Source organism: Urocampus carinirostris, chromosome 10 (genome assembly GCF_059441175.1).
Source record: "Urocampus carinirostris isolate Australia breed hairy pipefish chromosome 10, RoL_Ucar_1.0, whole genome shotgun sequence".
Classification (NCBI taxonomy): domain Eukaryota; kingdom Metazoa; phylum Chordata; class Actinopteri; order Syngnathiformes; family Syngnathidae; genus Urocampus; species Urocampus carinirostris.
The window spans coordinates 32405307-32433202 of NC_142358.1; the positions used below are offsets into that span (position 1 = coordinate 32405307).

At 38.6% G+C, this 27896-nt stretch overlaps 1 protein-coding gene across 3 annotated transcripts; it reads right to left on the minus strand.

The window, feature by feature from the left end:
- Nucleotides 1-2813: 2813 nt before the first annotated feature.
- gmps (guanosine monophosphate synthase) lies at nucleotides 2814-27665 on the minus strand. 3 transcript variants are annotated; one of them, XM_088345897.1, is made up of 17 exons: nucleotides 27648-27665; nucleotides 27472-27567; nucleotides 24523-24695; nucleotides 19896-20010; nucleotides 18890-18987; nucleotides 17527-17630; nucleotides 17180-17373; nucleotides 15330-15495; nucleotides 15050-15201; nucleotides 12316-12489; nucleotides 10828-10933; nucleotides 10600-10715; nucleotides 10326-10451; nucleotides 8829-8944; nucleotides 8617-8747; nucleotides 6428-6600; nucleotides 2814-5073 (listed from the first exon to the last, which is right to left on the minus strand). In XM_088345897.1, exons 2-17 carry the CDS (start codon nucleotides 27496-27498, stop codon nucleotides 4972-4974), a joined length of 2073 nt encoding a protein of 690 aa, XP_088202023.1. In that variant the 5' UTR covers nucleotides 27499-27567; nucleotides 27648-27665; the 3' UTR covers nucleotides 2814-4971. The 3 variants fall into 3 exon arrangements, with proteins under 3 accessions (XP_088202023.1, XP_088202022.1, XP_088202024.1); XM_088345896.1 differs by lacking the exons at nucleotides 27472-27567; nucleotides 27648-27665 and adding an exon at nucleotides 27219-27359; XM_088345898.1 differs by lacking the exons at nucleotides 27472-27567; nucleotides 27648-27665 and adding an exon at nucleotides 26844-26980.
- Between the last annotated feature and the right edge of the window lie 231 nt (nucleotides 27666-27896).

The window sequence follows — 27896 nt, forward strand, 5'->3', positions numbered from 1 at the left end:
CCCTTGAACTTTTCCTTGCCCTCATGTTGGTTCCAGATCAGGGGATGGTGTAATAATAGTCTGAAAAAATAGTCTGTGTAATAACCTGTGAAGCCCTTTGAGACTCTTTTTGATTAAGAGCTATACAAATAAAAATCACTTGACTTTTGCCACATTTCTGACTTCAAACATCAAGATATAAAACTGTGATTTCTTTTGAACCATCAACAATAAGTGGGACCCAATCATGAAGTGGAACACACTTTATTGGATATTTTAAACGTTTTTAACAAATAAACGAAAAAGTGGGTGTGCAAAATTATTCAGTGCCTTTACTTTCAGTGCAGCAAACTCTGTCCAGAAGTTCAGTGAGGATCTCTGAATGATTCAATGTTGATCTAAGTGACTAACGATGATAAATGGAATCCACCTGTGTGTAATCAATTCTCTGTATAAATGCACCTCCACTGTGATAGTCTCAGAGGTCTGTTTAAAGCACAGAGAGCATCATGAAGAACGAGGAACACACCAGGCAGGTCCGAGATACTGTTGTGGAGAAGTTTAAAGCTGGATTTGAATACAAAAATATTTCCTAAGCTTTAATCATCCCAAGGAGCATTGTGCAAGCAATAATACTGAAATGGAGGGAGTACCAGATCACTGCAAATCTACCAATATCGGGCCATCCCCCTAAACTTTCATCTCATACAAGGAGAAAACTGATCAGAGATGCAGCCAAGAGGCCCATGATTACTCTGGATGAACTGCAGAGGTCTACAGCTGAGGTGGGAGAATCTGTCCATAGGACAGCAATCAGTCGTATACTGCACAAATCTGGCCTTTAAGGAAGAGTGGCAAGATGGAAGCCATTTCTTAAAGATATCCATAAAAGTGTTGTTTAAAGTTTGCCACAAGCCACCTGGGAGACACACCAAACATGTGGAAGAAGGAGCTCTGGTCAGATGAGACCAAAATCGAACCTTTTGGCAACTATGCGTTATTGTTGCCAAAAAGACGTCATGTTTGGCGTAAAAAGCAGCATAGCTCATCACCCTCAACACAACATCCCCACAGTCAAACATGGTGGTGGCAGCATCATGGTTTGGGCCTGCTTTTCTTCAGCAGGGACAGGGAAGATGGATGGATACAATAAAAGTTTAAAGGGAACAAAAGGTTACCCCCCCCCCCCTTAGAACAATGACCTAGATTTCATAATGACATTATCTGTGTGTTGTTATTGCGACATTCGTTGAAGCCTGGTCATCGTGCAGTCCCTTCTCTAGGTCTCTTCATTTTCCTCATATTGAGGTTTATGAGTTTTTCCTAGCCCTCATGAAGGTTTTAGATGAGGGAATCGTGTAATAATAGCAGTGTTCTCGTTTGCCCGCGTCCCTGCGTCCTAGACGCATTATTTTTGCTGGGGACGCATTGGGTCAAATCAACGTGCGTCCCCAGGACGCAACGTTTTTGACACCAAATTGTCATTATTACCCAATAACTTTTTTTTTTTTTTTTAAACAAAGATTTACCGCACTCCAAAGTTTTAGTCAGGCAAATCCGCCATGCGGCATTGTTGTTTTGGTCTCGCGCCGATCTCGGCAAACGAGATCTCGTTGCTTCGAGATGACGTCACTGTTGTGGCGGTTGTCGAGTGAAAGAAAAGTATGCCTCTGAAAAAACAGTTGGTATTAGGTGCAAATCAACAAAAAATTGGTAATTTCTTTAGTGTTGGTAATAAGTCGAACCATAACACAGAAAGTGGTAACAACGGCAATAATTCCGGCACGAAAAAACGGCGGAGAAATTCTTCAGAAGACCGCGAAGGCAAGGAAAACATGCGTTTTGAATCGAACGATTCGACGAAATAAAATAAACTAAAGAATACTAGCAAGAAAAGGACTTTCCTGCCAAAATGGACTAAATTATATTCCTGGTGACGCTATGAGGCGGATGATAATGGATTGGAATTTGAGAAGGCATTACAACTATGGCGGGACAGTAAACCACGAAGAATATTTGAACTGAATAATTTGAAGTGATGACTGCTTTGTATTACCAATTAACTGTGATGATTAAAACTGCATGAATATATAAATATTTCAGCAATATTATTTTGTAGTGTACAATATTGTGAACTGAAAAATCTGAAGTGATAACTGCTTTGTATTACCAATTAACTGTGATGATTAAAACTGAATGAAAATATAGATTAATATAATTATTTCAGCAATAATATTGTATAATGTACAATATTGTTGTGAACTGAAAAATCTTGAAGTGATAACTGATTTGTATTACCAATAAACTGTGATGATTAAAACTGAATGAATATATACATTTATATTATATATTTGTCGCCGATTTACAATTTTAACCGCGATAACACTACATTTTGGGGACCCATAGATTTTTAAGCATGCGAGTCCCTGGGACCCATCACGTTTCAGAGGTAAAATGAACACTGTAATAGTCTGTGGTTTGCAATCATCCGTGGGCTGCACAAATAAACATGACATGTCTTAAACTCGCTAATGCTAATCGACTAAAGTGTGATTACAATCCACTCGAATAAATCGCATGCAAGGTAACATACTAATTGGCTGCACGTGGTAACATGGAAGTCTTTACACATAGTAACGATACTGTTTCAAAATCAGCCACTGTCCCTCGAGTTTGACGGTTTGTTGTCGTGCCTGACATGACTTGTCCCTTCTTGTCGCTCAGTCAGCAGGGAAAAAAAGACACACACCTGTTACCAACTCTGGCCTACTCCTACTTTAAATGTCACAGTAAATGATACGTAGCTAACCGGTAGACAGAAAACCAGGCTGAGGTGAGATTTCAACATGAAGATCTTTATTAAAGCTCAGATATTCGTATAAATTTCATCGCTGTTGAAACTGCATGCAGTGGCTTGGTTTGAGGCACATTACGAAGGTAAGATGACACAAAGAAGGATCTTCAGACGTACAATTGCATAACTTAATAGTTGTGTGTATTGCTAATTTAATTCGAAAATGAAACTAAGATATCAAGCCACTTTTTTTTCTATGCATATGAGGGGGGAGAAAACATTCAGAGGCAGACGATACACCAAGAAACAGCTTAAATGTTGTCAATGGTAACATTGCCATTCAAATTTGAGGCACCAATCACTCGCCCCTTTGGTTCTAAATGAACACATTTAAACCTGAGCCGTGAGTAACAGCAAGATGGCAAGATTTAAATACCGTATTTTCTGGACTGTAAGGTGCGGCTAAAACCCCTTAACTGGACAGAAATTCAAAAGTGCGCCTTGAAAAACTAATTCTCCTTGTATACTCCAAAGGATGATGGATACTAGGCGAGGCTTTGTGGCTTACCACAGTATTTGGGCAATGATTACTCCATTGAAAAACATCGCTAATCAAAATCGCAAAACAATAGGAATCGAACCGAAGTCACAAAACCACAGATGACATGTAAACAGGCATTCGATTTTATCCCATAACACATTTTACTCATGGTGCCAGAGACAAATGTTAGATAGAGAGAAGAGACATTTTATCCTGAAAGAAGTCAGATTCGTCATCCGATTCACCAGAGTTGTTTCTCTTGTCGTGCTTGTTTGAGTTTCTTTCTCTCAGGATGACTTTTCCATTTCTTGATTTTCTAACATTTGTTTGTGGCACCGTGAGTAAAAATGAGAATGCAATGAAATAAACTCTAGCTTCAATTCGTATATCATATGTATCATTCGTGGTCAAGTGGTTAGGTTTCAGCGCTCTCACTGCCGGGACCCGGGTTTGATTTTTGTTGCATTCAGTATTTTGCAATTAAAGTCAAGGACATTTTTGACTATTTATTGCACTAATATTTTACCGTAAGTGTATAAAATGCACATGGTCGCTCTTACTCTAGATTTAATTCCATGCGCCTTATAATCCAGTGCACCTTGGATATGGAAAATTATATAACAATAGACTATTTTTGGAGGGTTGCGCCTTATAGTTCGGAAAGTACGGTAATGTAGTCAGTTCAAAGTAGAAAAACAAAGTTTAAAATGGGAGCAGGAGACCCACATTACAATGAATCTTGAATGGGGCCACACTACCCACTGTCGGGATTCTGTTGATAATTCTTGAAGGCTTTAAAAAGGAACAAATGTGCAAAGACGCACTCCTGTTCAACACAAGAGCAGTTACAAAAGTAATCCATCATTTACAATTAGGTACTAGTTGTTTAAAAAGCATACGTATTGCAGCATGACGAGAACTTGTTAGACTAGATTCCGGAAGGGTCAGGAACCGGTCACATTAGGAGAAAGAAAAGTAAAACGACAGGCACATAACAATGTTACCCACGAGTTTGGCCTCCTGCACAGCTTCACACTAGCCATGGTAATTAAAATAACAGGTATTGATTATGACCACCGGGAGGCGCCATGTACAACCGTGTTTACTTTTGGCAAAACGGAGCTCTTACAAAATGTTAATTGGTCACGCGTAAACGTATCTATTTAGTTCCACCTTAGACAGGCACCAGTCCCTAGAGCACAGTATACAGATAGAAGGTAAAAGGGGTAACATACTCTGTCCATTTATATAGTCAGAGAATTTTAAGTGACGGGGTGAGGTGGGTGGATAAATAAATGTCGCTTTTTCTTCTCACGATACGAAATTACCGAGTTCACTCCCGATGCCTCACGAGTCCACTGTCTAAAAATCTCACAGCATCTTGTGGACTCAAAACGGAGGAGAGATTTTTGAATGTCAACACATAAGAATAGATAGTTATATCGATCCCTTTCGCCAAAATCGATAAGACAAGTGGCAAAGAGGGTCACAAGCTGGTCCATGGGAATGTTGAAGAAAAAGGAAAGGGAAAAGTGTACGAAGGAGATGAAAGGTTAGGCTAAGCCTACCAATCTTTTTGTTGTAACTTATTGGTGTACTTTGTGTTTGTGTCTATGTATTTGTTTGTTTCCTCTCGGCCGCCATGTTCATTTTTTGTTTATTCCCACTCGGTGGTGCCGGGGGGCTTGGAAGTGAGATCGTACATGACTCGGGAGATGCCGGGGATCTTTCGGATTTCGTTGACCATCTTTAGCACCACCTGGCGGAGAAAATGATGTAATGAGATCAGTTAGCTTTTTATTGAGAAAGCAGGAATAATCAAGTCATATTTATTAGTATAGCCCTTTATCACAAAAAATCTCAACAAAAAAAACTAGTAAAATACAACATCAGCTATATAAAATAATTTTGTAAGAACGGGAATATTTTAAGCAAAATATGAAATCCAAATGCCAAAAATGATTACATCAATGATAAGAATATTTTAATGTTAAGTTCATACTCTGGTAAAAAACTAAGGGGGAGATAGATAGCTAGCTAAAAGAGTTAAAGCCATCTTAACAGCCAGACCCGAAACTAGATGGCTAGCTAGAAAGGAGGCCAAAATTTAGCTTGATATCTAGCAAAAAAAGATAAAATGTTAGCTCGATAGCATGCAAAAACAAATGTAAGAAGCTATCACACCTAACATGGCTTATCTTTCACTCAAACCGAAAACTAACAGGGCAGGAAATAAAACTAGGTTAACAGCAACTCCTATAAAAGGTACATAAAAACTTAAATAGCTTCCAGATTATTTTGCTAACAAAATATAAATAAAAATGTTAATACAACAAACATAAACTTCAATTAACTTAAAATAAAGAAAAATTCAACAGAGCTCGCGAATTAAAAAGTGTGGGCACTCCTGTCTTAGAGCCAGAACGACCAACTAATGTTATGGTAATAGCTAATCACTCAGCCTCCCATTTAAGCATGCTTTTAATGCTTTCTATCAATCACAAACACGCTTAATTGACAAACTAATGAGAAGATAAGAGCTAATACATCAGTCTCCATCTGAACATTCTTCCCTAAAACAAGTCAACTATACTTTTTATGTCATCATGCCGAATAGTATTCATAATTATTCATTTTAATAAGTTTTCAATCAGTGACGTGATGTGAGGGGAGGCAGGTTAGGTTGTAAAATTATAACAATTCAGTGTTAAAGTTCATTTTCATTTAACTTCACAGTTTGGGATTTTTTTTTCAAAATCAATTAATTTTCACATTATGACACAATTAGTATATAACGTATTAATGTGCTGCGCATCTGCAGGTGCAAAGTGAGGCATGCATTTCTCTTGTCTCATGGCAGAGGGAGGAAGTAAGACCAAGGATTCTGATATAGCGCACACCTCAGCCAAAAAAAAATAGGATTAATGATCAGGCCAACAGGAAGTCAAGCAATACAGTATTTTTTTCCGCATTGCATGAACCTTTTAGCAGGATAGAGCATTGGTTGGGTGGGGGTCTCCCTTAACCACCAGGGTCATAATGGCACCATTTCAAGAATAAGCCTGCAAACAATGTCTATGGTATTCTCCTCCAAGATTTAAACCTCACTGTACCTCCTCTGGAATTTGGTTCCCCGGTGTGGCAGGGATGCCGGTCATGAAGTCGCTGGTGATGAACGTGCGAACTACGACGGAACGTTGGCAGGATGGCTGCTTTTGCAGAGGGTCGCGATCAAAGTGCAGGGGGGTCAGGATGATCGGCATTTGGCTGATCTTTCCAGAGTATCCTGCAGGGAAATGTCATGACAGTAAGTATAGGGTGATGGATGAGAATACATTTCACATTGATATAAGCATCGTCTGAAACTCATGATAAAAAGTTACCGGACACCAGGGCAGACAACTCTGAAAAGTTTCCTGCCCAGCCATAAAGTTGCCTGCCCCATTTTTCCCCAACTTGAAACATAATAAGACGACTCATCGCAAAAAAAAACCCATTGTTGCAAAGTATTAAGGATTGATAATCAGAATATATAACAAAACAACACTTAAGTTTATTATAAATCTACTTCTAACATTCTTTACATGTATATGACATCGCTGTTTTCCATCTGCCATAAGTATGTATCTGTATTTACTCATCTTCATTCATCCAATGTTTGCGTTGCGTCATATGCTACGAGCCACGTGAACTCCTCTTTCTTTCCACGATGCTTTAAATCTAGGTTTACGTTTTGTAGCGTCATAAATTTTGTTAGCTTCTTTTGAATCTTCTGGGGCTGAGGTTTTGGCTCAATTCCTAACCACTTCTCCATTTTTCTCGTGTTCTCGGTGCGTCTACTTTGGAAAACGATATGCAAATGCACGACCTTATAACGCTCACAAAAGTCCGGAAGCACGAATTTATTCGATGCAGGCTTCGGATTGGCTGCCGAGTATGCAAATTGCCAAACGAACCGAAATTCCGAAATTTCCAAACCAAACAAAGATTTCGAAATTGGAATACAGCAAACGTTTGATTTAAAAAGGTTAGCGGAGACGTTTTGTAAGTTGTACGCCCGACGTAAAAGATGCACACCCCGGGCGTCCGGGCAGATGTTATTTCAGACACTGATATAAGTAAAACAAAAAAAAATGCAATATCAGGATTTTCCTATTATGAGGTATCAAAGCGCCTAAAAGGCAACCAGAACGGAGGAGGAAGGAATACCCTATGGGTAGTTTAATTAAAAAGAAAAGAACATGTTTGAAGTCTGGGAATTTGCATGTACGCAAGAAACCAGGGCGTGGTGGCCATGGGCCTTCCATTCTTTTTTTTTAAATGGTTTATAACCTCCAACTATATGTTTAAACTGTTATGTCACTTTTAATATTTATGTTTAAGACTGTGGATTAAAAAAAAGTTTAACATTATGCGGTATGAAATACCTGCTGGTCAGGAGTTATGTAAAATCATGACACACAAAAAAACACAAAATGAGTAGGGACCACTTTTTAGCAGTACTAGTTTGCTCGTGTAGCAATGAGACATTCCGCTTGAAAATGCAACTATGCAGCAAGTCTAGGTCTGTGGTTCCTTGAAGGCAAACGTTAGCGTCTCCAGACATATTTGTCAGGTAAATATTATACTATACATGTTCCACTACCTCCGTTAGTATATTGACTATGCGAAACAGGAGATTTTGTACGCCCAGTCCCACAAATGTAACTCAAAGGAGACTTTTTTTTTTTTAACTTTTATAATCATGTCTGACAACATTTCCAAACTATTTGGTAAGTACAAGTAAAACTACTTGACTGAATTTTGCAATGCGTTTCAGTAGGGGGGGAGATTTTCCCCCATTTACATCTACTTCCCTAACCTAAATTGGTTCACGCCAAAGGCACAGGCGTCGGCGCGCCTTATAAACAAATGCATTCTACTCGTTCATGATACACTTTGTGGATATTATTTCCGGGTCTTTGGCTCTTCTACTATCGGTAAGTACGTTTTGGGGTTGAAAGTGTGTCATCTTCGCATGTTTTATTTATCCGTTTGTTTTCTGTCTTTTTAAGTTCCAACTGAAGCAAAGTAGGCTTGTTTTGCAAACAGCTTTATATTGACATTACAGATATATCTCTCATAGAGCGACGGAAAGAAATAAAAAGCTTGTGGTGTATGCCAGTGGAACAGCAACACTGTTCAGGAGGCAGTGTGTATTAAGACGCCGAAAATATTGCTTTCCATTTGTCTGTACGAACGCTACATTCGTTCCAGATGTTGCGAGAATTTGGGTTTATATTCAAACTATTTCTTCACTTACCTGACTCTCTGAGGATAGAATGAGCAACAAAGTCAGCCTGTCTCAGAGTGCTCAGAACTCCTGTGGTCAGGAAAGTTTGAGTGATGTCTATTGGTGGCTCCTTTACATGGGACCCAAACACATAGACAACTCTAAAAAGGGGTAGAAAGTAAAATTAACAATTGATATAGACTGTAAAGGAAGAAATCTGTACTATAAGAGTAGTGTGTTACCTATTGATACTATGGCACATACGAGGGATGAGCCTGGCCAGGAACATGAGAGATTCCCAATGAGGTGATTCTTTGCTTGTGACGCCACACACATAACTGTAAGAGCGGCAGTCTCCCTGAATGAAACAGGAAAAAACTTAAATTTAATGAGAGAAAATGGAACCTCCACTGCTCCTCCAAGACACACAAATAAAACCCGTCAGACTGTTGATAAAACAAAGTCGTGTCTTCATGATGTCACCAGTAACTGAAATAAGTCACGCCACATGTCATTGGAAAGCTCTTGAAATTCAAAATATGCTCATCACAGAAACATTACAGTCAGTCTGAAATAAAATACCCGAAAACTATGAAGCCGGTATAACTCGCCCAAAAGTGCTGTGAAATTCTACTCATTACATAATTCCTGGCAAATATGCCGGTTATTTTCACAAGAATCCGGCGGTGTCGAATATTTACTCCAGAAACACAAAGAAATGCAGACAGATTAAAAAAGTCCGCCTAAAGGCATTCCTGCACTGTTTGACGATCCTGGTTGTCATGTGTCTGTTTTGCTAAACAGACTCGTCAATAGATTTCCAATACAGCAGTTAATCAGACTTTTTGATTGACACCACTGGCCAATTGCAAGTTTTTTTTCACAGTCCTGAGCCTGACAACCTATAAGGGCCGATATTGAAGATAACATCATGACCTACTTCAGCTTACAAACTCTTTAGTCGATAGTGGCCGATTCAAATGTCGATTGACACATTGAGACTGTGATTAAGGGCAATACAAATAAACATGACCTGACTTGACATCAGTTAGCCAATGAAATTCCCAATGTAATTGTACGCAGTATTATGGGGTGTATAGAAATCAGAGAAGAAAATGAACGTAACCTGGGATTCTTTTTTTATGCGTGATTATCACGCGCAAGTGTGAACAATTATAAAATGACTTCTGGAAAGAGAAGTCAAGCATTTAAAACTCTTTCACAATGTCTTACATTACAAAATCTAACAGATATTTTTCGACATCCGGAAAAAAAAGTTCGTATCTACCGTTTTTCGCAAGTCAAATGGTCGTAAGTAGAAGAGTGTCTGTACATGAAATGAAATGAAAATGAAATGATCTGCATTTATATAGCGCTTTTCAAGTCAATGACTTCCCAAAGCGCTTTACAATGTGCTCCACATTTCCCAATAGCGGCCTTGCAGTAAGGCGCTAACCTGCATATTGGGGGTATTAGGGGTTCAGTGTCTTACCCAAGGACACTTCGACATGTAACACGGACGAGCCGGGATTCGAACTGGGATCCCTTGATCCCAAGACGAGCGCTCTACCTCCTGAGCTACTGCCGCTCCAAATACAAATGTACACAAATAAATATGGTCCAAGCACCTCACCCAAAATTCAAGCACTTTTTAAACCTAGACAACAAAATCAAGCATTTTCAAGGAATTCAAGCTCTCGTAAGAAAATTTAACTACAGACAATTTCCAAATAAATTACCTGGACGCCAACAGTTTTGATGGGCAGCAGGAAGGCATTTAGTGAATGAAGGCTGGTGATCTGCATGAGCTTCTCCTCCTCCTCATCTGATATGCACGACTTGACTCTCTGCAGCAAGGCATGCGGCTGGAAATGACAGACATAAGGTCCTTGAAAATAACTATGGATTGGGCTCAAACGTCCACACACTGTGCCCCATGTTGGAATATTAAAAAAGGAAATAATTCATGTTGCCATTTGTTTAGTCAGAAAAGCATTGGACCCCAATATTGACCTTTTTGACGCTAGCAGAGAAGTCTGTGACGATTTTGAGTATATTGTTGGTTTCGGCAAAGTCTTTGCAGATGTAGGGCTCTTCTGCGCAAATAACTCTGATGGACAAGCCAGGGCCTGTGTATGAAGGAAAAAAGGAGACAGATGTGAAAGTCAAGCAGAAAGCTCACAAGTCAATAATTTTATGAATTGTTGGTGTATGTAAAAATCTTAAATGATAAGTGCTTACCAGGGAAAGGGTGTCTCGAGACTATCTCTTCTGGCAGGCCCAGTTCTCTCCCGAGCGCTCGTACTTCATCTTTATGGAAATCTTTCAACGGTTCGATTACTCTTCCCTGGAGAATCACAAACGAGTGCAAACCAAATTTTAACAAATTTAGCATGATTAGAGGTTTAAAAAATAAAACTAAATAAATGAAGGGAGCACTGGCAATCATTTTGCCAAGTCTCAATTGTAATAACTACCGTATACTTGCATAGCCTTCTATTACATCCATCCATCCATTATCTGCACTGCTTATCCTCAGTAGGGTCGCGGGAGTGCTCGAGCCCATCCCAGCTATCTTTGGGCAGTGGGCAGGGGACACCCTGAACCGGTTGCAGGACAGACAACTCACTCGCTCATTCCCACCTAGGGACAATTTGGACCAGCCAATTACCCTGACATGCATGTTTTTTGGAATGTGGGAGGAAACCCACGCAAGCACGGGGAGAACATGCAAACTGCGGTACCGTGCTGCCCCCTTCTATCACACTCAAATTGTATTTATTAATTTGTCCTTTTCTGGGGAATATAAGAACATTGACAATAAGGCAAGTTGGGTTAGGTAAGTTGTCTTATCTAGCAAATATTGTTTTAAACATTTTAGAAGGGACACTCAATATTATTTAGCACCACCTAGTGGTTAAAAAAACAATATTGAGTGAAATAACCGTCCAAAATACAAACTAAAGGTACCTAAAAACATCCCCTAAAAATGGGCAAAAAATTAGTCAAATGATGCATCTTGGTTCCTTTGACTATCCATAGTTTGTTTTCTTCCTTGCGCTTTGTAGCCCTTGTTTTCAGCTGCACAACACCATACAGCGACATCTAGTGGTCATATAATGTATTACATGTTTTCTAAGCAAGTTCGAAAATATTTCTAAAAAACAAGCACATTTATTTGACATCTGGAATATCATTTCTTATTGTTTGTTTTCAGCATTATCGTCCTATTTTATTCAAGGAAAAAAAAATATAAAATAAGAAAATAATTGACTTCAAATAAGCAAAATTTTCAGCCAATAGGGTAATGATTTAGACTTTGAAGAGCACATGCTAGGGCGGGATAATTATTTTTTATTTTATTGATTCATCATTTAAAAAATAATTCATTTGAAAATTTGCTAAATCGTGAAATAAAGGGTAGGAATGTACTAGTTTCATTTAAATTACTCAGAGCTAGTATTAAGGAATTAAACAATGGCTATTAGCGAGTTAACTTTGGCGCTGAAGAAGGTTGTTGACAGTAGTTTAATAGCATGAGCTATGACTTCACTTTAGAAGACAAAAATGTATTTAAATCAATGTTTGTCAGTTGGGGTTTATTGTTTAAATTCGACAGTAATAGTCGGGACTAAGTGATGGTATTGAGGTTTCATGTTTTGGCCATATTGCCTGGTCACACACATGCATCTACATTTAAATTGGTAGACATTTTTGTCCCCAAGGTACCTCATCTCGGAGTTTGCGAATGAGCTCGGTGTCATTATGGTGTGTTTTGATGACTTCTGCTTTCCCGCTGGCGAGATGAGAGGCGCTTTCGATGAGATCGGGCCTTAGGGTGCCTTGAGCTAAGAGAACCTCTTCTGGTTTTAGATTCATTTCGCCGATCACTTCATTTGCCACCTGCACAAAACACAATTCACTATGAGTCAGAAATATGGTTTGTTTATTTTTACACTTTTATTTCCCTCCATTTGCAGTGTTCTATATTTAAAAGCATCATTTTATATAGTCATGACTGTTTTTTTTCATTGTAACATCATAATTAAATTCTTAATCTATTCAGTCGCAATTGTAAGGCCTCAGCAGTGTTTTCATTTGTAAAGGGGCGAGGCTTGGGCTCATCATATCAGTTTCTGTTACAAGTGGGTTGAACCAATATGCTAATGTCCAGTGGAAAATTCTACTCTCCTCGTTTAATTTTCCTTAAGTTTAGTTTCTTGGGGGTGCCCTCCTAGAATGAAAGTAACAGCTAACCACTTTATTTGCACACTCGTGAATCCAACAAGCCACTGCCCTGTAAACTTATTTGTGGCTGGAATTTCAGGTGATAGTAAAATCTCAAATAAGCTGCTCATCTCAGCTCCAGTGCTTATTTTACCAATCTCACAAAGGGGGCGAGGAAAAAGGCCTTCTTTAACAGGCATTGAACAGAAGTAAAAGCAATAAAAAAACAACAGTCAGGCCATCACACACGCACGACAATTTACCGAGATTCACCTAAATTGAAATCAAACAGAATCCTTAGAGGTTAGTGAAGTTGAGTGACCTATTCGAAGATGGACATATTGCCTTCTCTCTGAAAATGCGGGTCTACTAGTCAACCCAAGAGCCAAGAAGAGATCCGCAGGTTTGAGATCATTCTCCATCCTGGCCCCGGTGCTGTGGACTACTCTTCCCCCTGAGATTCGATCCGCAACTGTTTAAATCTAGGCTTTAAACACACTTCTATTCCATAGCTTATGAATAACCTATATTTTATGTTGAAAATAGCTGTGTACTATTTGTTATAGCAAAATTCATTGCAGCCCGGAAGGGGGGATTACCTAATGTGCGGTCCATTCTCAAAGTTTCTTCATTTTCCTCGTGTTGAGGTTTTTGAGTTTTTCCTTGCCCTCGTGTAGGTTTTAGATAAGGGGATGGTGTAATAGTAGTCTGCAGTTTGCAATAATCTGTGGTCTGTGCAGCCCTTTGAGACTCTTTGTGATAAAGGGCTAGACAAATAAACATGACTTGACCAGTCTTTCTTGTCATAGATGTCAAGGCAAATTAAACCCTGAAGGTCACAGTCGTTTTGGGAAAATAAATTGAAAAATAGACACTGCCTGATAATCCCCTACCCTGGTCAACAGAAAAATACAATTGAACTTTATTTCCATTTTCCTAAAATACACTTCAATTCCCCTGTAAAAATAACAATTCCTGTGATAACCTCCTGGCTTGGGAAAAAGACCTAGCTTGTAACTTGGATGAGAAAACGTCAGAGGGATTTTTTTCCAGGTTAGAGGCTTATTAGAAGCTAGGTTAAATGTATCCAATATAAAATAATCGATAGAACATATTTTACTCCATCAAAACTTTTTAGAATGAGACTGCTCAAAGATGATTTATGTTGGAAGTTTAGCAATGAGAGTGTCACGCTGATACATGCTTTGTGGAAGTTTCCCAAAATATCTTCAATACGGGGATAATGTTGTTGACTGCATGGGAAAGTGGTTGAATTGTACGCTTCCAAAATGAGCGAGAAATACCCTGCAGCACATTGTGAGGTCAATGGAAAAGTTTATTGGTGCCCCCCACATGCCCCGCCTGGACATCTACTTCTCCCACCTCAATCGCAAAGCCCCCAGGATTGCAGGGCACCCCACCCACCCATCTCACAGGCTCTTCAACCTGCTGCCATCAGGGAAAAGACTGCAGTCTCTTAGAGCAGGAACCAGCAGGCTTAAGGACAGTTTCTTCTATCAGGCTGTCGGGACTCTGAACTCTTTATATTTTTTGGGTATCTTATTTCAGACTGATCGTGATGTTTCTGTGATGAATATATTTTTTAAATGGTCAGAATATCCCGAACCCCAAGAGTTTAATCCTTCCAATGATATGTGGCATGACATATTTCAGAGACTGGTGATATCTTGCGGACACAGTGTCTGTTCATGTCGGAGGCACGGCTTAGCTTCTCAACATTAAAGGAACGTTAAAGGGTTAATAAAGTTTAACTTACCTATCAGACTGTTTTTTTTGCCGTTCCTACTGTAGCGCCTTATAGTCGGGTATGCCTTATTTATGGGAAATATATGACTTAAGACTATTTTTTGGGAGTGCGCCTATTAGCCCTACTTGGACAGTTTTTCAAAATACTACTGGACTCATGACCTACTCTCGGACAATTTTGAAACCACCAAAGCTATTGGTTAGCAAAACCATAAATGTTTGGAAACCACTGATGCTGGACGCTGTAACTTATGAAAAAATCCTGTTGATTGAACAGGTTGAATATAACTAATTCCCGATTGGATGGCTTTGCACCACATTCCAAGTATACTGCTTTTACTTTTGCCACATATAATTTTGAGCTGCTCTTTTGCTTATCTGTTTTGAGTGGGTTATTTTTACATGAAAATTTGTTGAAAACTAAAAAACTGCGAATTAAAAAAAGAGCTTAGTGAAGATATCAACCTACCTTGACGAAAGTATCCCCGATTATTTTTCGTTTTTCTTCAGGGTTGGTGGTCATATTCAAGGTCTTACTGATCCGTTTTCGGGGAGTTCTGTCCTCCTCTGAGATAGGAAGCGTTGTTGTCCCGTTGTAAAAAGTGTGGGCTGCGTTTACCACTGAACAGGGAAGAATGGAAGCATAAAAAAATAATAAAAATACAATTACGTCACGCAAGGAGCAAACAGTATTGACCAGACATTTGACATTGACATAAGACTTCTCAACAGATTTAATCCACACCTACCTTTGAGTTTAATGCCCAATTTGGTAAGAGCCTCCTCTACGCTCAGGCTTTCTCGCTTTCTCATGAAGCCGTTGTCAATGTGAACGGCAATGACTTGGTCCTGGTTCAAAGCTTTGTTGAGGAGAGCCGTGCACACGGTTGAATCCACGCCACCGCTCAACAGTACCTGAAGCAGTCATCATGGACTTAAGTCATTACTGTGACTACTAAAGCAATTTGTTTGTTAAAAGCCATTAAAATATGCCAAAAACACGCCAATTCGTCTGAAAACATTGTTTAGTTAATTGGCTGCTATTAAATTAAAAGCAGGAAGAACCTAGTCAAAAAAACTTGCACTCCTTATTTGTTACAATAGTGCAGGAAAGAAAACAAAAAGTTAAAATCTCTTATCACCTTGCGTAAATGCGAAGACTATCAGTCATGACTAAGATTTTTTTTTCATTGTAACATCATAATTAAATTCTTAATCTATTCAGTCGCAATTGTAAGGCCTCAGCAGTGTTTTCATTTGTAAAGGGGCGAGGCTTGGGCTCATCATATCAGTCCTGTTAGACATGGTTTGAACAAAGATGCTTTCTTTCAGTGGAAAATTCTACTCTCAGAGTTTCATTCTCCTTAGGATTAGTTTCTTGGGGGTTCCCTCCTAGTAGAAAAGTAATGGTCAGCCACTTTCATTGCACACTCGTGAATTCAACAGGCCATTGTCCTGTAGCTCATTTGTGGCTGGGATATCCTGTGATAATAAAATCTCAAATAAGATGTTCATCTAAGCTAACACAATTGAGCTAACTTCCTAAAATGTGAAAAAGACTAAAATGACAACGCGGTATCCCTGTGAATGTGTTTACAATGTAAACATTGCATAAATGCGAAAAGACAATCATTTTAAGTACAATATACATTTCTTCAAGAGCATTAAAGTCACAGATCGTCGCGATGGTAATTTTTTTTTTTTACATGAGTTGTCCCTCAATAGTTTATTAAAGATGTATTTAAAAGTGCAATTGTTTTCTAAATTTGTCAATACGAAACAAATTATTGCATTAGGTATAACAAAAACAATCTCCACAATTATTTTAGAGAATACCGATGTTTTCGAATCCTTCCAAGAACAAAATTGGTTAAACGCTTTTTTTTTTACGCCATTTGAGATCGATTTAAACTTGCAAACAATGACCACTGAACTTACAAGAATGATTCGAACATGAAACAGATTCCCCAAAACTGCAATGTTGTTATTTTTTTGGTTCACAAAACTTAAGTTCCCAAAAAAGTTGGTGTCCAGAATTTGAAATATGCTTACTTGCCGACACCATCTTCGGACTTAAATCATCCTTATAGCTTCTGTCAACCTGCTTGTGTGGCGCCTGCTAGTATGTGGATTTCTTAGAGGGCCTCCAAACAGTCTTTTCTTTCAACTTTGTTGGGATTTGCATTTAGAGTTTGGACTGTATTCGAAACAGTCCTTTTCCTACTTTCACCATTTTCATGCTACAAAAAGAGAAAACCGCGAGCATCTCTCTTAATTTGTCATTTAAATGTTTCTGAAGCCGATAGCATCGGTAATGGCACACTAGTCCGAGTAGTGAGGATAACCTTTAAATAAAATGCTAAAAACTTTCTCTTTTTCCTTCGTACTCCCATGAGACGAAGTCTAGTTTATGAAAGCACTTTGTAAGCCGACAGGCTCTTTTTCCAGACAGAACCATTTCGTTTCAGTGTTTAATTGGCTCAATTAATGTGGTCACCACTTCCCAAGTGTCACACGGAGACTCATTCTTTTCTACCATGCCAAACATGTTTATGAACAGAGAACTGGATAGAAAAAACATGGGACTTTTTACACTCACCAACACTTTGGACTTGCCGACTTTTTCTATGATATCACTGATGCATGCTTGCTGGCGGTTCTGGACAGTGAAGTTACTTGTGCATCCTGCAATCTCAAAAAGGAAGTTGTGAAGCATATCCATGCCTCGCTCGGTCAAGTCGACCTCGGGGTGGAACTGAGTTCCGTACAGCTTCTTCTGCTCGTTTGCAATACCTGTTAATCAAAATTCAAACGGAGGTTATTAGTAAAGACCCGTTTCAAAGTTTGTGCAAACATATTGTAGCGTAATAGTTGGCCTCTAGTATTAACTGAAAAAAAGACACAAACTGAGGTCAAACCTCAATGGAGTAAGCGTTTGAGACTTACCAGCGATGATGTTTCCCGATTGGGCCACCACTTTAAAACCGTCAGCAACTTTATCCACACTGTCTCCATGGGTCAGTAGAACCACCTCCTCCTTCTTAAGACCTCTGATTAGATAAAAGGACTATTAGCCATTGAATTAAGACATTGTCATATTCATCCATCCAAAATCAAGCATTCTGAGGGGAATAATGTAATCTTCACGTTTTTTGGTGGATTTTAAAATCGAACAAAAAATGCAAACGATGCCAAAGGAGCCGTCAACATCTAAATTTGCCCAAATGTTGCATCACTTTCAATGTTTTGAGTTAAACGGGCTTAATTTAGTCAAAAACATTTAATAGAGACTTAAAATTATATTTTACAAGATTTTTTTGTTGCACATTAAATAAATGGTCTATAAACATTAAAGGGACAGAGTGTAATTTAGCGCCTCCTAGTGGTAAAATAACAATAATAATTAAAAACATTGACTTGAATAATAAACAAAGACGCATGGACTATCATATAAAATTACTTTTTTTTTAAGATACAAATAGGTTGGAAAATTATTATCTATCTTAATAACGTGAGCCTCACCTAGTGGGAGCTGACAGGACTGTATGACATCTTGCTGCTACGCGAACCCAGGAAAAAACAAGACCTTTCTTTTTTATTTTGCTCCTTCCCCCCTTGTTTTTCTTCTTTTTCTATTTATTACTTTCTGATTTTTGCTCGTTTCCTCTTTTTCTTAGTTTTATTTGTATACTTTATTCTTTCCTTTGCCCTCTTTTTGTTACAATTCTTTTACCTTTTATATTTTTATTTTTTTTCGTTTTTTTCTTTGCAAAATGTTGGGGAAAAAATGAGAAGCAAGATGTTTAATTTTGATCACTTTGAATTTCCGTAGTTTGTCTTATTCCTAGTGCTATAAGCCACTTGCTTTCAGTTGCACAAAACAATACTGCAGTTTAGTGGTCAAATATTAAAAACTGAAGATGACTTGAATAAAGAGGACTAATATCAAAAGTTCCTTTGGGTATTATATATTACATATTGTAGGGTTTGTTTCCTTGTTTTAATGTTGATGTGTCACTAATGCAATAAAATATGGAATATGGGTAGTCTGTTAAAAGCTTATGCTTCTGCCTACTCCCTTTGGGCAAATGTTTATGCATTATATTATTTAATTTGACAGCGTTTTTTTGTGTGCGAATATTAAAAAATGTCCTTTTGTTAATTAGTAGTTGATAGTTTTTTTTGCTGTGCACGAATAAAAAGCCATAAACAAAACAGTATTTGTGGAAAAGGTTTGCAAAACCTCTGCATTAGAAATTCACAGTGTATTATAAAATGTACTGAAAAGGACAAAACTAAGAAACATTACCTGAAGAGTGAGCAACTGTTGTCTATTCCGATGCCAAACACACCATCTTCCCTTACACATTTTTTATGAACCGTTCCACCAAAAACTTTATTCATCATCTGTATAGAAAGCAGATTGACATTATTAAACTTCAATGTTGTTGTATACAGAATCTGGCCGAATACAAAGTGCTGATAACTCTTTGAGTTAGTCTCAATGTGCCTTTGAAGCAAGATGATGAAATCCCAGCAGGACAACAAGAACAGAACCACAGTCCGGAGATCATAGTGGAATAGAAACTATGCTCAGATTCACATTTAAAAGATGTCTCCGTATTCATTGTTTAAATGTATTACAAAAAATATCTGACAGCTAGTCAGAAATTTAATTAGTTGTGACGGTTTGGACAGCACAACCCACTGCCACTAGTGCTGTAAGCACAGTGGCAATGGGTTGTTCTGCATTCCGGATGGATCCATTCAAATTGAATGGTCCATTCATTTTGAATGGGCCCATTTTAAATGTTATTACAGTGTAATAACAGTGTTATTATTATGTTATTACCATGAATGTGATTTCTAGATGTTTCCCAATGCAACTCCTTATTGCTAACGATAATGGGCCCATCTGAAATGAACTTGCCAATACCGGGGAGTATAAAACTACAGATACATCCCAACGAGTTAAAAACTCATAATGCAAACAACTCAACGCTACCAGTTTTCGACCGTCTTCTTCCAGATCCATCACAACTAGTCTAGTATTACATTACATTTTTAAGACACAAAAATATTTAATTGAGCGGTCATTTTATGTGCAGCCTTTTGAGACGTTTTGTGATTAAGGACGATACAATTAAATGTGCATTGACTTGTGACTTAAATAAGCAAAAACCTCAAACTCCTTACTGTTGCTAAGGATGGTGATATTTTTCTTAAGTTTATTTGATTATACTTGGTGTAAAGAAAAATCGAAATTACTGCCTAGAAAATAGATTATGTAAAAAACTACCATGAGTTGCACGTACCTGCATTCCATAGCAAATCCCCAGGACAGGCTTTCCCATTGTGAATATGGCAGGATCAAACCGTGGGGCGTCCTCTGCATAGACGGAAGCCGGACCGCCTGATATGATGATGGCCCTAAAAAAGGAAGAAAATCAACTAAGAATTTGTTCACACGAGCATTAGAATTGGATCCCAAGAACGGACTGACCTAGAGGTAGCACAAATAGAAAAAGAACAATTTCAACAAGAACCCAATGGAGCAACTACATGAGTAGTCTTTGCGTATTTGTTTTCACTGTATATTACTTCTCCTTGCACTTAATTTTACAGTAGTTTAATTAATAGGGAAAAAATGTTTTTTTTTCCCTTTGAAGTGATTTTAGCCCACTTTTGCTAAACACAGGCTATTGATTTTGCCTGAATAATAAAAGCTACTTTCAGTTAAAGGTCATGTAATGGGGATTTTGATGTCAAGGAATTTGCCTCTTGAGCTTGGAATAATTCAAGATTACTGACAGCGCCATGAGAAAATATTGCTTCTTTTAATTGATCCCTTCAAGGTTTCTTCATTTTCCTCATGTTGAGGTTTTTGAGTTTTTCCTTGCCCTCATGTAGGTTTTAGATCAGGGGATGGTGTGATAATAGTCTGTGGTTTGCAATAATATGTGGTCTTTGCCGCCCTTTGAGACTCTTTGTGGTTAAGGACTATACAAATAAACATGACTTGACTTGATCATATTGGACTATATTTGTGAGCTTTGCCGCAGGTTAAATTAAGTTCACAAGAACAGTGTTACTCAACTGGTGGGTCGCAGAACTGTTTTCAGGGGATTGCAAACCATTAACTCCCAAAAAATATACTAAGGGAAAAAAAAAAACTGAGGGTCAATTACACTCCTTAACAGTAGATGGCGATAATGTCCTGCATATGCCAGTTGACACCCACAGAAAAAAAGCGCGGTCAAGTTCGGCGAGAGAGTATTTACCTATTCATGAGCTAATTTTGAGTATTGAATTTTGAGTCGCATTTTTGTTGAATACATTGAGATATAAACTGCTAGATAGGAACTTAATTGAGTGAGAACATGATTTGAGGTATTTAAAGTGAACATTTATAGATTTCATCAAAGATGCAGCCAATTGAGCTTTAAAGGGAATATTGCTTTGTTTTATTGCTTGTGATTTTGTCTTTGAAGAAACGAAATATATTCTACTATTCTCAGATTTAAACCCCTTAACCTTCCGGTAAAATTAACCTAAAATCCCAATCCAAGACGCACCCAAAGTAGCTTCAGCGACACACTGCTGTCGCAGTCTTGAAGATCATTTCTTCCTCATGCCATGAGGCTCTTTAACTCCACCCGGGGGAGTAAAAGCCCACATTAAACCCCACCCCCACATTTGCGTATTACCCTATTTTTATTGCAGTGTGTATTTTCCGTAGCACAATTTAAATACTCTATAGCAATACGTTATATTGGGTTTTTGTGTATTCTATATCTTTATTTTATTATTTTCAACACAAGGATACTGCTGGAAGTGTGAATTTTCCTACAGGGATGAATAAAGTACCTATCTATCGGTCTCTATCTAAATGCTGTTCTTGAACTGTTTAGAAAATATGGACTGTTTTGGTTTCTTTTGAAAGATAACACTATAAAGTTTGGTCCCAAACTGAAATAATCACTGCAAGTGCTACTAACATTGTGTAATCCGAGTTGGATCACATAGAAATAGGTTTTTATTCTCACCAGAATATTTTTGATTACATGCCTGATATAGAGTGTAACATAGGCATCCTAGCTGGAAAACAGCTGAGACAATAGCATGAAGCCGTACCTGGTTCCAGGTTAAATTTGATTACCATGTGAAAAACTAAACATTGTATTTCAAACGCCTATCGATAAGTATGTCAAAGTGTTTCCAAATGTGGGTGTTTGGAGATAACCAGTTTAAGGACCTAAAACCTTTGCAACCGTGTATTTTACTTTGGCCATATTTTTTAGAGATTGTGAAAGAGTTATAAACGTTTGACTTCCCTTTCCAGAAGTCAATCACTGATTATTCACACTTAATATTTTACACGGTTGTTGTTGTCATTGGATTCTCGTGAATAGAACTAGACCATGTTTGTAAAAAATTGTTTCACGAGTGGAATATTACAGCACTTTTGAGTGAGTTATACCGGCTTTATAGTTTCAGGGTATATTGGTTCGGACTGTTCGTTTTTGAATCCCAATAGTTTAAGCCAGGGGTAGGGAACCTATGGCTCGGGAGCCATATATGGCTCTTTTCATGAGTGCGTATGGCTCCAAAATAAAATGTAACTATTGCACATCTCTCTGTGGCGTTCCAAAGTCAAGTGATTTCATCCCGATTTTGGTCCATATAAAGCCGAAGCAACTTCATGCAGAAGTTCGATAAGAAACCATTTCAACTGCTAAATAAAAATGCTGGCAAAGGACTTTGATTGGGTGAGCAGTACAGGTGGGCGGATCCTTCCTTCTCTCTCTCTCGCTCAGCGCAGTCTACACCCAAAGTGAATATGACCATATGCTTATCGTTTGCAGTAATTTGTGACATTTTTACAAAAGAACTTTGCATGCACATTGTTTTGAAACCGTTAATAAGGACAAATTTCATGGAAAAAAATGGCCTCAACACTCTACACTGAAGGTGGAAGACAAATTGTAATTGGCATATTGACATTGATTTGGGACACAGGATTTGGCATTATTTTCCATTTCATACATTTGATGAAATCATCAAATGACACACAGTGAAATAAAATGTGCTGAAGAATTAGCTTTTGTCTAGAGAGCATGTTAGGCAGTTTGGGGAATTTTGTCTGAAAATATATGGTGTGGCTCTCTCAATTTCTTCCTAAAACATTTTTTGCTTTTATGGCTCTTTGGGTCAAAAAGGTTCCTGACCCCTGGTTTAAGCTTTCCAATGATATGTGGCATGACATATTTCAGAGACATCGTGAAGACACGACTATCGTAACGGGTCACCGGGAGGTTAAGGGGGTAAACCGCACCATCTTTTCATTCAATTAAAGGTGTAATTTTATTCTAGATTTGGGTCGCAACTTGTAATGATGGGTCCTCAAGGCTAGGACCTTGACTCAGCCTCTTCGCTGTGGTCCTGGATCTGTGAAGTCACAATTGTGGAACTATCTATGAAGTCACAATGAAGGACTGATTTTTGCCACAGGGAGATGGAAGAAGACCTTGCTCTGTCCACTCCACGCATCGGCCCGGTATTGTAGTACCTTCGGGAATGGTGCATTCGCAATGATTGCTGCTTGGCCCTGTGGCTAGGACCTTGACTCAGCCTCTTGGCTGGGAGCAAGTGTCTCGGCCTCTTGGCTTTGTAGTGTGTTATGATTTAACCGATAACGGATAATGTATAAATCAGGGGTCGGGAACCTATGGCTCGCGAGCAATATATGGCTCTTTCTATGAGTATCTGTGGCTCAGAGACCAATTTGATTACATGCAAAATTTCTCCATTTTGTTCAAAACCGGAGTTGTCTATCCTATTCAGGTACACGCAAAGCCAAACCAAAGCTAAGTATAACGGTAACACTTCGCAGTATATATAGGGCACGTTTTTCACTACAATTTACAGTCAAGGTGTCACAAAAAAAGGGGGAAAAAAAAAATCGTTTTGGCTGTACAACGCTAAAGAATCCTTTATTTAAAAGTTTACTATATAATCTGTGTTCAGTGTTCAGATACTTTATGATAAATCCACAGAACTGTAAATACGCCAAAACACCGGAAGAGAACTTAGTCATTTGATTGGGTGAGTGGGAGGGATGGGTGGAGCTATGCAAAAAGTACAAGCATTCCCTCCCATCTCTCGCCAAAGGTAAGCACATAAGGCTCCCTATTCTCAGAGTAATTGCAAGAAAGAGACAAGTTTAAAGTGGTATGTTTGTTGAATTTGGGACAGGGGCTCTGGCATTATTCTCTTTTCATAATTTTTATCAAATCATCAAAAATAAATGTGCTGAAGACTAAGCTTTTGTCTGGGGCGCCGGTTTAGCAATTTAGTAAATTTGTCTCATAATATATGGTGTGGCTCTTTCCCAAAATAAAATTAATATTTTTTGCTTTTATGGCTCTTTGAGTCAAAAAGGTTCCCGACCCCTGGTATAAATGATAAAGAATATAGAACAATAAACCTCAGGGCAGACCACTTGAGAACCACCATACTGACTATAAATTGTCGACATTCGATCAGCCTGGCTCTTGTCTTGAAGCTTTCATATTTGGGCCTTCCATTCGTTGGACTGACACCCCTATTCTAAAGTAGCTAAAATAAAGATTATCGTAATTGTGTATTTTCAAGTGATGCTGTGCGAATATTTGATTTTAATTCTCAAAGTCCAAGCTACCCGAAATGGGAGATGTCTTTCGAGCAAAACATCTTGCCCGACTTACAAGAGAAAATCCAAGTTACGATAATGTCCTGACATAACACTTGAGACCGCTTACAGCCAGGATCAGTGAGTCTTAGGTATTATGTGCTTTCCTACCATACAGAACTGATCCCACCCTTTTGAGTCAGTTTTTTTTTTTTTTTTAATATCTTGCGATAGCTCGCAAGCGCCCAATGTAAATTACTTTATACACCTACCTGTAACCTTGTTCTCTTAACGCAAAGGCCGGCGTTTCCAAAGGGAGGATCTCGGAGCGCACACATAGTTCCCGTACTCGTCTGTCGATGACTTTGCCATACTGGGCGCCAGCATCCAGAATGGCCACGGCTCCCTCAAATGACCCATTTTGCTCCACGCTGCTAACCTGCAGCTGGAAAACACGGTCGTAAAATCACTTGAGATACCATGAAATACAAATGTTACGTATTAGTAACTCAATGCCTCTTTCTAGCCTCGCCCTGAGAAACTTGACCCAGTAGTCCTTATCAGTGGCATGTGACTGATTAGCCATTAATAAAGGCAACGAAGCTTTTCGGTTTGTCACAAGGGACACGTCTAACTAAATGGTGTACAAATTTCAATATTTAGTCCAAATTTGTTCAGCAAATAACCAAGGAATATGCAGATTCACAAAGTCTCATCTCTATCAAGCAGTGTTTTACTACCACTGCTTTACAATGTTTTGATACCTATCACCAGATAAATCCACCCTTTGTTCAACATATGCTTAGTGTCGCCATTTCATTCAGACAATATATAATGCGTATACATTTATCTCAAAACACTTCCAACTAGACTTGGATCGGCAACCCAAAATGTCAAAAGAGCCACAAGAGACTGAAACAACAAAAACATGGCTAGACCTGCAAACACATTTACAAGCCTTTTAAAATGGAAACAGGAAAACTACATAAAAGTTTGTCATTTAATATTAAACAATTTCAAGCCTTAATACAGCACTTTAAAGGTTTAAAAATGTATTATGTCTTCCTACAGAGACCATATTTTTTAAAAATGTGTTTGCCTCCCTCATCTCTTTCGCATCCATGACATTTTTGATAAAGGTTCGGGGACCACAAAGGCAGCACTTAAGAGCCACATAGGCCTCTAGAGCCACATATTGCTGACCCCCAAACTGGAGAAACAACTAATTGACTGTCAAATTAATCGACAACTTATCATAATCAATCATTTGGATGTCCATTGGATTAGAAAATGTCTAATAGCTCAGAATGTTAGCTTCTTAAAATTATTTTTTTAGAAGTTGTCTTTCCACGATAGAACAGAAATTAGGTTTACATTACATCCAAATCAAACTATTCACTGACGTTGAAACCAAAATAAATTTTATATATATATAAAAAATACTCATACTTAGATCAACACTTACATGTCTGGTGATATGGAGTATTATTAACTTTGCAAAGGCATGAGGGATTGCACAAGTCTAATATTTTTGGCTGTCTGGTGCTATATTTTCGAGTTTAAAAAAAATAAATATTGACCAATGTGATGGTATTTCAAAAATGTTTTGAATCAAATGTATTTGTAAATCACTCTTCAGCCAGTGGATGTCCACTCAAAGTGCTGTATAAAAAAGCACACATTTAGGAAAAAAAATTCCTTTCTTTGTTAATTTGGCCCCTTCCACCCAACAAGCAGCATTTGAGAATTCAAATGACAAATCATTACATCCACTACTCAGCATCATCTCCAAACAGAAGAGCAGCTTATGTCACAGTCTTGTTCCATGGACAGACTGAGGAGATAATTTCTTCCTCATGCCACGAGGCTCTTGAACTCCACCCGGGGGAGTAAAAGACCACATTAAACCCCAGCCCCACATTTGCATAATAACCTATTTTTATTACAGCACTATTTAATAATAATATAATAATAATTTCCTTGTATTGTCATTCTGTGTAACAATGTACACAGAACGAAATGTCGATTGCACCTGACCCGTTGTAGCGAGCCTATGCAGCCGCAGCCAACAGAGGGCGCCGCCGACCACTTTTTAAGTCTTAGGAATGACTCGGCCGGGGCGCGAACCACCGACCTCCCAGTCTCAAAGCGGGCGCCTTACCATCTAGGCTACTGAGCTTTAAATACTCTACAGAAAACGTTATGTTGGGTATTTTTGTATTCTATCTTTATTGTATTATTTTTCAACACAAGGATACTGCTGGAAGTGTGAATATCCCTACGGGGATGAATAAAGTATCTATCTGTCTATCATTTAATACACTGACACAGACAATAGTTAATATAAAATATGAAACAAATGAAATACAATTACGGCAAGGCACAGACTAACAGTGTTAGGAAATTATATTAAAAACAGTTTTGCCCTGACTCTAATGACTTGCTTGGAGAGGCCAAAACAAGAAAATCTTTTCTATAGTAAGTGTGCTTTGATTTATTTTAACATAAAAGTGTACTTTGGGGCAAGGGTTGAAAACAGAAGAAACGATGTTATTTTCTTAAGATATACAAAAAAATAGAGATAATAGTTTACCTCCATCCAGCTCGTGTATATGATTGGCAAACTGTCAAAGACCCGGCGTTATTAAGTTTATGACAGCGAGTAGTCGAACGTATTAAATTAGCTAGCGAAACGTTTTGCGTCACTATCAAAGATAATGACATTTGTATGACCCAATCGCAAAAATAAAGATATAACTTATGAGTTCGAGCTAACATTATGTGCTAGAGAGGAACCTAGCGGGTGTTCAAAACAAACAGCGACTGAGCGTTAGCGTGTTAGCAAGGAAGAAGCCAAGCTAGCGATGCTACATGCTAAACCCACGCGGCGAGTTCGATCGCCACAGCGAAACTCAAAACGGCATGAACGGGAAACAAAAACGTGGACACGATTCCACGTGAGGTGAACCTCATTCAAGAGAAGACCCTCAAATTGGGCGATCCAGGTCGCCATGGCGGCTGAAGCGGCAACAGGCACGGGGCGACGAGTACGTTTCTACCCCCGCCGGTGGGTCGCGTTAACAAAACGTGCATGGCGAACTTTCCACGTAATACGAAAAGAAGCCGTCGTAAGAGTGATGGTGGTGGTATTGAAACGAGGATAAGAGTGTTAATTCGGTTATGGCATCAGCGGCGATGCTGCTGTGAGCGGCTTCACCGACCTTGCTGTCTCCGTTGCACATAGCCATGGAGGATTGCTGTGTGCTGGAATGAGCGCTTTCGGTTTGCCTCCCTGTCCTCGGTGGGTAGGAGTGAGGCTGAATGAGGGAGGAGAAAAAGAGAGAGTTACTCAGTCGAGAGACTGGAGCCCAAATCGTTCTCACTAGTTGCTTCTTACTATGATGTGAACGTTGCAATCTCTCCTCCTCCTTTATTTTTCCTACCGACGATTCAGATGCAGCCAAAAAGCGTTAGTGGTGGAAGAAAATGCTTTGACTTCTTAAATGTACGAGACTTTATTGATAAGTGAACAAAATGCACGGGAATAAAGTTTTTTTCTCTGCTGCAGTGGACCGCCAGGGCCTGCAAGGCCTTTCCTGCTGGCCTTGTGTACTGTAATGCTAAATGTACCGTAAAATCCGGACTA

What these genes read in the sequence shown, in the direction of transcription:
- gmps (XM_088345896.1), bottom strand. Translation starts at nt 27,263, where the DNA reads ATGGCGACCTGGATCGCCCAATTTGAGGGTCTTCTCTTGAATGAG. An exon ending in GGATTTGCTATGGAATGCAG is followed by an intron (nt 18,988 to 19,895) that starts GTACGTGCAACT and finishes CTTTCTATACAG; the next exon opens with ATGATGAATAAAGTTTTTGG. An exon ending in TCTCTGCTAGCGTCAAAAAG is followed by an intron (nt 10,452 to 10,599) that starts GTCAATATTGGG and finishes TGTCATTTCCAG; the next exon opens with CCGCATGCCTTGCTGCAGAG.